The sequence below is a fragment of the Ammospiza caudacuta genome, chromosome 24 (genome assembly GCF_027887145.1).
Source record: "Ammospiza caudacuta isolate bAmmCau1 chromosome 24, bAmmCau1.pri, whole genome shotgun sequence".
Taxonomy (NCBI): Eukaryota; Metazoa; Chordata; class Aves; order Passeriformes; family Passerellidae; genus Ammospiza; species Ammospiza caudacuta.
In genome coordinates, this window is record NC_080616.1 from 3,928,342 (window position 1) to 3,941,272 (window position 12,931).

General features: G+C 49.6%; 1 protein-coding gene across 1 annotated transcript; it reads right to left on the bottom strand.

Annotated features, from left to right (window-relative positions):
• Positions 1 to 244: 244 nt before the first annotated feature.
• On the bottom strand, positions 245 to 12,662 carry PNPLA1 (patatin like phospholipase domain containing 1). Its single transcript, XM_058819496.1, has 9 exons — positions 12,039 to 12,662; positions 9,036 to 9,268; positions 7,949 to 8,014; positions 5,871 to 6,083; positions 5,388 to 5,448; positions 5,168 to 5,308; positions 4,819 to 4,912; positions 4,439 to 4,549; positions 245 to 3,913 (listed from the first exon to the last, which is right to left on the bottom strand). Exons 1-9 carry the CDS (start codon positions 12,238 to 12,240, stop codon positions 3,910 to 3,912), a joined length of 1,125 nt encoding a protein of 374 aa, XP_058675479.1. The 5' UTR covers positions 12,241 to 12,662; the 3' UTR covers positions 245 to 3,909.
• Between the last annotated feature and the right edge of the window lie 269 nt (positions 12,663 to 12,931).

The following is a 12,931-nucleotide window of genomic DNA, read 5'->3' on the forward strand; positions in this document are numbered from 1 at the left end:
ATTTTGTGTTTTCTGCAATCATATTCCAAATAATGCCCGCTCCCATTTTTTGCATGGAAAATCAGTGAATCTTTGTCATTTCTGTTTGCACTTTTTGGTGCTGAAAAATAAGAAGAAGCATCCGATAAAATGCAATCTTTCTTTCAATTTTACTCTTTATTTTCTCTTTCCTTATGAATCTTTACACATTTCAGAATTGATCAGATTTAGTAAAATTACACAGCTTTTTCAACAGGGCAATTATTTTAAATGGAGCCTCATGAATTAAATGAAAAGCGATGAAAGACACAATGTGCTATATCTAGAAGGTCTAGAAGAAATGAGAAATATAAAGGGGAAAGACTAGGACCATTACCATTCCAGATCAAAAAAGAAAAGTATGGAAAACACAAAATGGAAGCAAGAAAGATACTTCTTTTGAGAATAAACCAACTCCAAACCGACTAAGAAATGCAGGACACAGTGTTAGGCTGTAGAAGTTGCTTCCCTGGTGGCTTTTTTAAAGGCTCCATCAGTCTCAACTTTGAGCAGCTTGTGGAAGCAACAAGGTGGGAATGAGGTTTCTTTGGGAGTTGGGCAGCTCTGGGCTATCAGGAATCTCTGCCTCTGCTGTGCAGATGGGCCACAATGTTTTTGACCAGTCTCAGGAGAAAGATTCCTCCTGTGGGAGGAGTGAAGGCTCATTTGTTAGGCCAGAGAGCAATCAAGGGGCGAGTTCAGGCTCTCCATCTCCAGAGCAGAAGCACCTCAGGTTTTCCAGTTCTGGGAAGGAAAAGCCCTACTGATCAAGGCCAGCAAAAGGCTCTTGCACTCTTTCTCTGGGCAATGCCAGAACATCAGTGATGCTACCACAGCAGCAGGGGGATAAACTGGGGAACAACTTGTACTTGATTTCCTGGACAAGTGTCTGCAGCCTGCAATCCCATGAGGCTCAGGCTGCAATAGCAGCTTATCCACAAGCACTTGCAGGTTATCCGTGTGCCCAGCAGGACAAGTGCACAAGGAATTGCACCCTCCTTAGTGCCCAGACTGGAAACAGAGGCTGGCATAAAGCACCTGCAGCCCACAGCCAGAGCCACAGGCAGGAGGGGGCACGTGCTTGGCTTTGCTGCGCTCAGTTTCACACATCACACTCAAGGACTCTTCCCTCTAGACCTGCAGTGGGATCCAGCTCCAGAGGGAGGAGCTCTGCTGTCTTGCCTTGTCTCCAGACTCTCATCCCATCCACCTCAGGCTTCACATTTCTGCTGAGGTTGAAGCCAAATGAGACAAGCAACAGGACAGGGCTACAGGGGTAATACTTTGAGGATACCAAAGCCAGCTGTCTTGTAGACAACAGGAGGAAGGGAAGCAGCTCTGACTGGAATCCACTTTGTCCCACAGGATCTGCCAGAGGTGTCTGTCAGATTGACCAACGTGGTTTTCTTCCCTTTAGGGCCAGGCTGAAGAGCATTTCTGAGCCCGCTGCAGCCTTTGGCCCCAGTTTCTGCTTTCAAGAGGCAATGAGCAACTTGGAACCCAGCCTGAAGGCTGAGCCTGACCTGCCCCAAGGAGCACATGGACTGTGCCAGCAATGTCTCAGCACAGGCAGGGCCACAGCTCCCACATGATTCCCATGATCCATCCCTAGAGGAGACATTCCAGGCTGCTTCTATGCCCACTGTGTGCAGCTGGGCTTCCCACTTTGCTTCCTTGGGGTGAAACAAGCTCCTGCACAAGATGATTCCAGTCTATGCCAAACTTTGCCTCTAGCCACTGCCTCTGGCAAAGCCTCCATTGCCACTAGCACCAAGCTCATGTCTCCCAGAGGAGACAGCACCAGCTCTGCTCGCTTGAACAGATGAGGGATTAATAAAGCAAAACCCAGCTGATCGGAATACTCAATTGTGTAAATATTTATTTCTTCCTCATTCCTCAGGTTTGGAGCAGGAGAATCCCGCTCTGAGACTATTTTTACTTGGGGGCTCCTTGCAGATTGATTTTTCGTAAAGTTCTCAAAGCTTTACAATTGTTTATGATCAAGATGATGGGGCAGGTGAGATACACTGGGCAGTTCAAACTGTGCTCCTGTTTGTGGCTGAGGTTTGTCGATCCTTTTACTGGATTTGGAGGTCCAATTCCTAGATGAGAATTTTCTTTGGGGGATTTAAATGCCCATTTCCATAGGGTAACTGCCTCAGGCTGACTGAAATGGTAATACCCTGACTGGAGGTGGGGATGGTGCTTGCAGCAGCCTGGAGAAGGTGCTGGATAAGTGGGAGCAGAGGTGCAAAAGCAGCTGATGGGCTGATTGTCCCTGCCTGGGGAAGCCTGAGTGTCTCTGAGCCTTCCACTTTGCCCTGTGGCAGGAACAGCTGGATTTGAGCAGCCTGCCTTAGGCTGCAGTGCTTGAGAGGTATAAATCCATCCAGGATGGTTCAAAGACAGGAGCACACAGGATCCAAAGCAAACAGGATCTGTCAAAATGGCCCATAAAAAGTTACAAGGGAACTGGAGCACCTCTCCTATGGAGACAGGCTGAGAAAGTTGGGGCTGTTCAGCCAGGAGAAGTGAAGGTTGGATGGACACCTCAGGTGGGCAGGCCCAGGCCCAAGGTACTCAGAGGAGCTGTGGCAGACTCTGGATCCCTGGCAGTGTCCATGGCCAGGCTGGACGGGGCTTGGCATAGTGAAGGTGCCTCTGCCATTGCAGGGAATTGATCTCTGTGATCTTTAAGGTCCCTTTTAACCCAAACTATTTCATGACTTATGAAATAAGCATCCAGGTTTCTTTTAGCAAATCCATTCCAGGGAAGGTATTCCCAAGTCACTGATTTGAACTAAAGATGGCAGAATACAGAACATTGCTCTTTTACTCAGCCCTCCTAGTTAACTTTGATTACATCAAAGCTGCCTTCAGCTACTCCCCCCATTAATTTCTGCGGTCTCCACAGCCCTTTGCATGAAACTTCCTTCTGTTCCATTTCTCCTTGTCCAATGAAACAGGCTATTTACTCTAATAAATAGCTGCTGCTCTTGGGATCCATTTGTTGCCTTTTGGGAACCAGCCAACAGGGGAGACACAGGTGGGCCAAAGCCAATCGACAGCATCTGATATGCAGCACAATTTTTGGATAATTAAGAGTGCTGCTGATTAATTCTGTGTGCAGACCAGTGACACAGGGTGTGTTTGCTTGGGCCATGATCTGTGGTGGCTGTGACTTACAGACAATTGCATGAGAAGAATTAATGTATTTGTGAAATGTCAGGAGATGCAGCCTGCAGGACTCAGAAGTAGGGGGAAGTTGATCTTAAGATTTCTCCATCCTTCTGCATAGCTGCAAGTTCCAGGGGAATCCAAATGCACTCCCACCTCCACAGGCAGGAGAAGCAGGGTTATGGGGAGGTGTGAAGCTCAAGAATTGATAATTGGTAAAAAAAAAACTAAGGGAATTGTAGAAAAATTAATTCCTGCCCAGTATGATGCTCCCTAAGGCTTTTCTCTCTCTCTGAGGAATTTCTCTTGAAGTTTTTGAGTGTGAGGAAAACACTTAAAACGTGGCATTTCCTGGCAACTGCCTACCCTGTAATCTGCATTAAAGCATGGAAGAGATGCTGCTGGTGGAGAGGAGATGGAGTGGGCAGGGAAAGGACTGGGCTGTGAGGTCTGCAGGTGAAGTTGCCCCGTGGCCCCTGCAGCCTGGGGTGGGTCCCAGGAGCAGCACTGGAGCTTTTTCTCGGCCGTCATGGAAAAGCAGGTGAGGCCAGAGCAGGGGCACTGCAGTGGCAGCACTGCAGATAGAGCCAGACAGGTTCTGAAGAAAGAAATACTCCATGAAAATTCCCTCGAGAACCAGCAGCCGTGCTGGTGTTGCCCACCACACTCCAAGGCAGTGCTTCAGACTCCCAGGGCACCGCTGGACAATCCTTGTTACCTGTGGGAACAAGGTGAGAGCTGAGGCAGGGTCGAGCTACTGACAGGGATAAGCAGCCCCAGGAATGTTTGACTCCAAAGGATTTTCTCACAGCTGAGGAGTTTGCAGCTGCCTCAGGGCAAAATCATTCTGAGTCTCTTGGGCGGCTGCACAGGAGGGAACTTGCAAGCAGATTTTGGGGGGATATGCTTTAAATCCCTGAGAGCTTAGTGCCAGAACATCTCTCAAGACCTTGGTGAATGTGCCTGGTGTCCTGCCAGGACAGAGCCCAGCAGATGAATATCTGGAACACAAAAGTATTGCCGTAGGGAGGTGGCACTAAGCTGGTTTGTAGCTTCTTTGAAATATCAAAATAATATCACAGGGATTAAAAAAAAAAAAGCTACTTTTAATGTGGGCTACTCCAGATTTGGAGTTTTTAGCCACACTCACCATCAGTGACCCAGTGGGTGAGATTCCCAAAGTCTCCCTGCTCTGCACCCTTCTCTCTTTTTGCTGAGGGTCTGCAGCCCCCCAGCCCCTTACCTCCTGTCCACAGGTGTCTTAGGCAAACCAGGCACCAAGGTTTGGAGGAGCTTGTGGAGTCGTTGTACCAGGGACCTGACACCTTCCAGCAGCCCCCACACCTTCTTCACCCTGCAAAAGCAAAGTACATGGGCTGAGTTTAATGATGGCTGAAGGCAGCAAAAGGGGAGGGTGTTCATAGTAAATGCACGCTGTAATAATCTTTTCCGTTAGCAAGAGATGCTGTGGCATTCCTGCCAGCCCCACCCGCTCTCCCTCGGATCTTGCCTTCAGGAAACACCAAATCCCTCCATGTGTCCCTTCAGCTGCCCCACCACTGCTAAAGGCACAGCCCCTGGTTTGTGTGTCATTCCCTCATGCCCCTGTTGGGATGTTCTTACCCCTTCCTGAATAAGGCTGGGAGCCTGTATGGCTGCAGAAGGACCTTCGCCAGTGGGTCCTGCAGTCCATTCACCTGCTCCTTCTTCCACAAGCCTGCACCCAGGAATGACAGCACAGAAGGAAATAAAGACCAGTAATTACAAACAATTAAATAAATGCAATAACTCCTCTTGCCCAGCTCAGGTAGGTAATGAAGCCCAGGCCAAAGTCCAGCTGGAGTCACTCTTATAAAGTCTCTTTGCAACAGAAATATTTAATAAATAACTCAGTAATGTCTTAAATATAACACTGCTGCTCTTGAAGGCTGCAGCAGCCCTAAACCCAAGCTCAGCACCCCAAATCCTCTACCTGGCAGGAAGTAAGGAGTCAGGCACTGAGGGACCCTTTTGCTCAGGCCAGAGTGTGTCCCATTGGATTTTCCAGAGTCATTCTTCCCACAGGTGCTGCCAAAGCGGAAATTGCCATCGAAATAGTTAAAGCCAAAGGCATCTGGGAGACACAGAGAGAAGGGGTTGATGTTTGTCTGTGTCACACCAAGGTGCCCCTTGGGTCCTGGGGTGCCACTTACTGTTCCTGTACAGGAAAAGGGCTGTGTCCTGGTAGCCCTGGGAGAAAATGTCGTTCAAGACCTGAAAGGAAAAACACTTGAGGTCATTAAAGAGCCCTGACCCCAGTACAACAGGATCTATCCAAAGCTGTTTGACTGTGGAGGACTGGGATGGCTCATTTGGGAAGGCAGCAAGCACTGGTTGGTTTCCAACCACCACAGCACCAGTAAGAGAAACACAGAATGGTTTGGGTTGGAAGGGACCTTAGAGATCACCTGGTTTTTTCTGGTCCTTTGCAGGTTGTGGACTCCATCCCAAGCTGGCCACCCATCATCAGTGTCCCTCCCCCAAAATGTACTGCAAAAACAGTGGGTGCTGCCCCCTCCCTTTGAAATCCCATTAATTAACAGTGGAGATTGAGCTGAACCTTAAATCTTGAGCAGGCAGGAGCAGCATTAATCTTTTCACCAGAACTAAGCTGGGAGAAGCCCTGGTGGTCTCACCATGGTGCTGGGTGGATAGAGAGCGTAGCTGATCCTGCACAGGTTCTCTATGGAGATCTGGATGCTGCCGTTGAAGATCTGGAAGCAGAAGAAGATGGCGGGGCAGTCACGGGGGCAGATGTCCAGCTCGCCGGTGAACGGGGACACGGTGATCACGGGCTCCTCCAGGCTGGACACGGGCTGCAGGCCAGTGAAACCTCCGTCCACGTAGCGCTGAGGGAGGAGCACAGGGATCTCACAGACATCTTTTATGACAAATCCTTTCCTTAGGATTTTTCTCCTGAGAAGCTGAAAGGCCTCAGGAACAAAATGTAAACAATGATTATCTGCAGCTGTGGAATGCAACAGGTGGATCTCTGACTGATCTCATGTGGTTGTTTCTAATTAATGGCCAGTCACGGTCAGCTGTCTCGGACTCTCTGGTCAGTCACAAAATTTTATTATCATTCCATTCTTTTCCCTTGCTAGCCTTCTGATGAAATATTTTCTTCTATTCTTTTGGTATAGTTTTTACACCAAAACTATAATATAATATAATATAATATAATATAATATAATATAATATAATATAATATAATATAACATAATGTAACGTAACGTAACGTACGTAATATATATATTAGTATATATCATATATAATATATCATATATCATATATCATATATCATATATATACATAATTTCCTTTAATATAATATATATCATAAAATAATAAATCAGCCTTCTGAAACACGGAGTCAAGATTCTCATCTCATCCTGGGACCCCTGTGAACATCACCACAGAGGGAGGGTTTGTTCTGGGGGCCTTTGCAGTGTCACTGAGTTGGGAGCCAGCAGCTGCACAGGTGACACTCCTGTCTTGAGGCCATCCCAGCTTGTTCTCCCTTCCCACTTCCAACAGCATCGTGTCCCACCTGTGCTCTTTATGACTTTGTCAGCTCCTTCCCCTGCCCTGCCTGTGGCACCCAGCCAGCTCCTCAACCAGGTCTGCAATCCACAGCAGTTATTAAAATGGAAATATAATTATTTTCTTTCACAAAGCCTTGTACAACAGTTTTTGGCAGTCAAGAGCCAATTCAGACATCACTGAATGCACAGTGTTGTATAACTTTTCAAATCCTGAGCTCGAGCAGCAGGGCCCTCATGTTTAATAACTGCCTGCAGATTCATGAGGTATTACATACTGGGCAAGGAAAATGTCAACTGCTCTACTCCAAAAGAAATCTGGATTTACCACCTCCCTTGGTGGGATTGGAAGTTGCAGCTGATGGAATTAAATGTTGTTGAAATAACTGTGCAGAGAGGCCTCACAGAGCAATCACAGACCTGGGGATGGGTTGGGTTGGAAGGCACCTTAAAGCTCATTTCATTCCACCCCCTGAAATGGGCAGGGACACCTTCCACTATCCCAGGTTGCTCCAAGTCATGTCCAGCCTGGCCTTGAACATTTCCAGGGACCTCAGAGACTCCGAAGGGGCTCCAAGAGAGTTGAAGATTAAGTGACAGGACAAGGGGCAATGGCTTCTCACTGCCATTAGGGTTAAATGGAATATCGGGGAGATATCTTTTCCTGTGAGGATGGTGAAGCCCTGCACAGGTTGCCCAGAAAACACTGCTGAGCTCCTCCTTCGCTCCCTCAGACAGGCAGAGCAGGGAAATGCTCAGGGCTGGGGGAGGATCCTCCCACGAACTCTGGATGTCTCAGCTGTGCAAGTCAGCACCTGAGCCGAGGGATGAACCTGCCCTGCAGCCAGGCCCTGCCCAGGATAACTGGATTGTGTCTCAAAGTCCCCACTGTGGGCGTCCTCTTATCTCACTCAGAGATCTGCAAGGTCATCCACGCTCTGTCCATGGGCAAAGCAGGAGAGGGCTCTCCAGATGGCAATTCCACCCAGCCGTCATCTTAGGATGTGGTGAAGAATAAGCTGATGGGCTTCATGATCCTCCATCAACTAAAGGAAAAGCCTGGACACACCTGTCCCTCCCTGTTCTGTATATTCCTCCTTTACAGAGGAGTGTAAAGTTCAAACCAAGAACTCCCTGCTGGGAGTGTGTGTTTTAGTGGGAATATCACTCACCACTCCTCGGTAGGATGGAGGGATGAATCCACAGTAAATTGGAAGGAAGCAGCTGCAGAGGAGAGCCTGGGGAGGAGAGGGATTGCAGAAGTCAATGTTCCTGTCAAAGTTATTCTACACAAAAGCTGTTGACATGGTGCCTGAAAATTCAGCCTTGACAAAATCTGGAACCAGGCTGTTGGTGCCACCTGGACTTTGCTGGGGACTGTGGCAAGAAAGGCTTCAAGAAAGGGAAAACATCTGATTTCGCTGAAGTGGAAAGACTTCTCTGGACCAGGGCACAACACTGCATTTTTTTAATTTTATAGCTGCCAGAATTAATAGTTGTAAATCTACATGTCTGTGTCTAACACTGCCCTTTGATGGTGGCAAGCTGAAGCTTTGGGGCCAATTTCCATCTTTGCAGGCTTTTGGACAAAACCAAGACACCCTCACAAGGTATCCTCACCCTGCTGGGATTTGTCAGTGTTAAAGCCACTTCTGGGACATTTGGAATCATTTCCCACCCAATCTCATCAGCTGGGAATAAGCACCCCAGGCTCTTGGGCTACCTAGAGGAGGCACCATGGGGTCAACTCCAACATCTCCATGGAGCTGCCATCCTCTACTGTCTCTCTGGGACAAGGGGCACAGGACCTCAGGGTCAGCTCTGTTAGGAGTTTACCCTGGGATTCTCCCCTCAGCAGATAATTTACTGGTTAATAAGCTGCTTGCTGTTCAGCAGCAGCTTTGTCCAGCTCTTTCCTCCCAGGAAAGTGCTGAGGCAACAAGAAAACCATTGCCAGATGGCTGAGGAGAGACTGTAGGGAGAGCTGAGAGGTCACATCAGTACTGACAGGGCTCTGCAAAGTCACTACCAGAGCCCCAACATCAGCTCTGTGAGGCTGCAAACAAACCTGCTGCTTTTTTTAGCATGATTTGTTCCATCTGATCCTGGAACTCAAACCTTCCTCCCCAGGCTCAAGGAGCCCATTGTAGTGGTACCACAGCTGTGGCAGAGCCTCCTGAATCTCTCCCCATCTCAGGTAGAAAAAGTGCAGTTAAAGCCACCAGCACTTGGGACATGTCCATATTCAGGTCTGTGTACCTGAATGAGCTCCTCCTTGGAGCTGAACTCTGAGGCCATGACGTTCTGGCCGTCCACCACCCGTGTCAGGGAGATGTGCAGCCTCCCTGAGGCCAGCAGGTAGGAATCCTCTGGCAGCATCCGCTGCAGGACAGTCTTGAGATTGGCCAGCAAGCTGCACTTGGGAGAGAGGGGGCCCAGGATGGTTTTCCTGACTTCTGTTGCCATTGCAAAGAAAAACTCCTTGAGGTCATCTGAAAGAAGATGAGAAGGTCAATATGCCTGCTACACTAACAGTTATATTTTAAATCCTATTTTTAACACTCCTCACGAATAAAGCTTCTTGCAGCCCCTCTGTGTTTCCCCAGGATGATACTGCTGCTACAGTGGGGAATGTTGAGGCAGGGCAGAAAGTGGGGCATGATCCCCATAATGTCCTCAAAGGACATCATGTCTTTGTGTGACCCCACTGGTGAAATCTCCACCTGCACCAGAGATGGGGCCTCAAGATGTTCCTGGTCAGGATTAGGGAAAGGCTCCAGAGAGCCCCAGGAAGGGGGACACTGATTTATCCATGACAACGTGACTTGCACAACAAATTCCTGTTCTCCACCTCCAGTTTTCCACATGGGCAGCCCCAGCTTTACAAGGGAGCTGGGCTGGCTCCTGGGTGAGGATGAGGGGCACCTCTTCTGCTCAGGGCTTTCCTGCAAGCCAGGTGTCCTGGCTCCACATTGCTGGGATTCCTAACTCATCTGAGCTCAGGGGAGGTGTTAATAGCCACGACATGTGTCTGCACATCCCAGGAGCTGGGTTAAAGGTGCAGAGCCGTGGAGCCCCAGCTGAGGGCTCAGGAGACTCCAGGTTTTAAAGTGATGGGGAAGAAGAGGAGTGCAGCAAACCCTGCAGGCAGCCTGATCCCATAGAGGGAATTTAGTTCCTTTGCTGACATGGAGGTCTCACCTGGGGGAACACCCCACCTGCGGGGTTAAACCCTTGCAAGTGACAGCTTGTCCAGCACCAAAGCCGCAAAGAATTGTCCTAGCACCCAGGGTGGGACCCTGCACCAGCACGAGGCCACGGGCCTGGCTCAGCACCCTCAGCACCAAGGCTTTGCAGGGACAGAGGTTTCCGTGCAGTCTCATGGGATTGTGCGGACGGACAGACGGATTAGGCGCAGTGTCCTGAGGGCAACTGGAGCCACACAGGCGTTAAGAGGGGTTATGTGTGTTAGAGCAGATGCTGAGGCCACACGGGGCCACGATTAACGCTGGGCAGGTTTGCACAGAGGGGATGCTGAAAGAGCCAGACCTCCAGGGATGTGGGGCATGCCCAGGTCTCTGTCTGCCTGCTCTGTGTCCTGGAAATGGGGGAAAACATGGAAAAACTGCCCACAAAAACTGCTGGGTAAGAGGTGAGAGCCAAGCCCAGCTTTGCAGAGCGAGTGAAGGATGAGTCTGGCAGCAATGACTGTCCCTGCCTGCACCAGCTGGGTGACAAGCATGTCCCCACGAGCTGGCTGGCGGGGTCACAGAGGACAGCCTGGCTCTGGGAGCTCAGAGCTCCTCAGGCAGCCCAGGGCAGGGGATGGGCACCTGACTGCAGACACTGTGGGACACCAAACACGCCTTTCACCTTTGTGACCCAGTCATCCGCTTTATGACTATGACAGAGCTTGTGCCACATTCATTTTCCTTGTTAGAAACCTGACCAGAGTTATCACTGTCCAAAGGGTCTTTTCTTCCTCTGGGGAAGATATTTTGGACGCAAGATCATCTCAGCCCCTCTAAGTGGAAGCTGCCTTCCACCTCCAGGGAAGCAGATGCCCAGTTCAGGACTGGTGCCCCCGGCAAGAGCAGCTGCTGAATGTATTTTTACTGCTGGACAGCCCCAGCTCCATCTATTACAGCAGCAGGAGGAACCAGAAATTTTGGGGCCCTTGCTTATTTGTGGAGGAGTTCATCCCCACGTGGGCAGAAATGTTCCTTTCTGCCTTGTCTAAACATATTTGCCAATGTTTTGAATTATTTTTAGCTGCAGAAGAACAGTTCCAGCATCCACCAGAGGTTTCAAGAGCTGTATGTTTCCTCCCAGCTTCCTCCATCATTATTTAGTCCCCAAAACCTTCTGCTCCTCCTAAATGTCCCCATTGCTTGAAGCAGAACTTGGATCAGGCTTTAGAGCCTTAAGTCTTGTGTACACTTGTTTACACATGGGCACTAATTGGAAATATGGGAGGATGTGATTATTAAAAGTGGATTAACTACTCTGAATTAATTCTACACATAGAGGATCTTGTTGCTAAAGGTGCCTGTTTCTACATGGTTGAAAGAGGGTCAGAGGAAAACCCCTTTAGCAGCAATAAGAGAAATTCCAGCCCAGGGCTGGAGCAAGCTGCTGTTTTTCCAGGAATATCCTGCAGGAGCAACAGGGAAAGATGCACCCGGAGTTGGGAATCACAAAACATCTCTGGTTGTTCTGGGAAGGCTGAGTGGGATCAGCTAAAGTGGCATGTAAATAAGGCTGCCAGCTCTATAGATACCTGTGGGACAGCCACTCGTGTCCCTTCATAGCTTCACATCCCAAGAAACCTGATCCATAGGGAAAAGAGGGTTTTACATGGGTAAATCCAGCCCCTGGGGCTGCACAGACTGCCTTTGGGACACACCTCAGCACCCCTCAGACCTCAGAGCAGAAGGGCAGGAGATCTGCTCCTCCAGCAGGAGCAAGAAAAGGAGCCAGTGGAATATGGGATATGGAATGCCAGGTACATCCAGACTTCCCCCTGTAATTTCTGCCCACTGAGAGGGAACACGCGGGCTGTCAGAACCGGCTTTCTCAGCTCACACCTCCCAAAACTGCACCGTGCTGCCTGCCAAGGTGGCAACACCTTGGCTTTCTGTAATGCCTGCTGAGCGAGGAGAGCTCCAGCAGCCCCACCACCCCCCAGCACCCCGAGGCATCTCCCCAGGGTTCATGGAGCAGAAGAGCTCCTGGAAGGACTCGAGGCCGGGATGTTCTTACCGAGGCCGATGCCGCACACGACGGCAGCAGCGATGATCGACCCGGCCGAGGAGCCGTAGACCTTGCAGGCAGACTTGAGGAGCTCGGGAGCCAACTCCAGCAGGGACTGCACCACCCCAACCTGGTACAGGGCCAGGAAGCCACTGCCCGAAAAGGAGAGCGAGAAAGGGGTGCTGGAAGCCCGGAGATCCTCCACAGCCATCTCGGGATCACAGCAGCAGATCTGGCTCGAGGTCTTGGGGTTGTCCTTTATCACCAGGTGAACCTCAGGCTGTCTTCTCCTCTGCTGCCTCCAGGCTCATCTCTAGCTGCAGAGGAGTCCAGAAGATGGATTTTCTGCCTCCTTTTATGACAGCTCCCCGAGGCGTTGAGATTCACGAGCTATTTTAATTGCTGCCTGTGCTAAAAACAGAAATTTTCCCCTGATCAAAACAGCTCTTATAATCCTCAAACACAGCCAGCTCGGATGCTTAGGGCTGTATCAGGGCTCCCCTCTCATGCCAACAGGTCTGCAGTGCTCCAGGAGTCCTCCCAGAGAGGATCCTGGTGTTTCTGTGCCTGTCACACTTGGGAACATCCGTGCAAAAATTCCTCTTTGCTTTATCCTTTCTTCATCAAAGGGTGTTTTCCTAAATTGGATTCTCCATCAATCCCAGCTTAGGCACAGCTCAGTACTGAGTGAGTAAAGGCTTGTATAAGACACTTAAAGCCAGAGGGTGTTACACAAGGGGTGGATGCAGGGCGTTACATTGGGTTAGGTTTGGAAATATTCCTTAAGTTTGCTCCCTGTTGGAAGGGTTTTGCCCTTGCCTGACCCTTGGATATTGCTTGCATCAGGAAAAAACCAAAGACCTGGATTTGCTTTTCTCTCCCCTCCCAATAAGGCCCTAGAG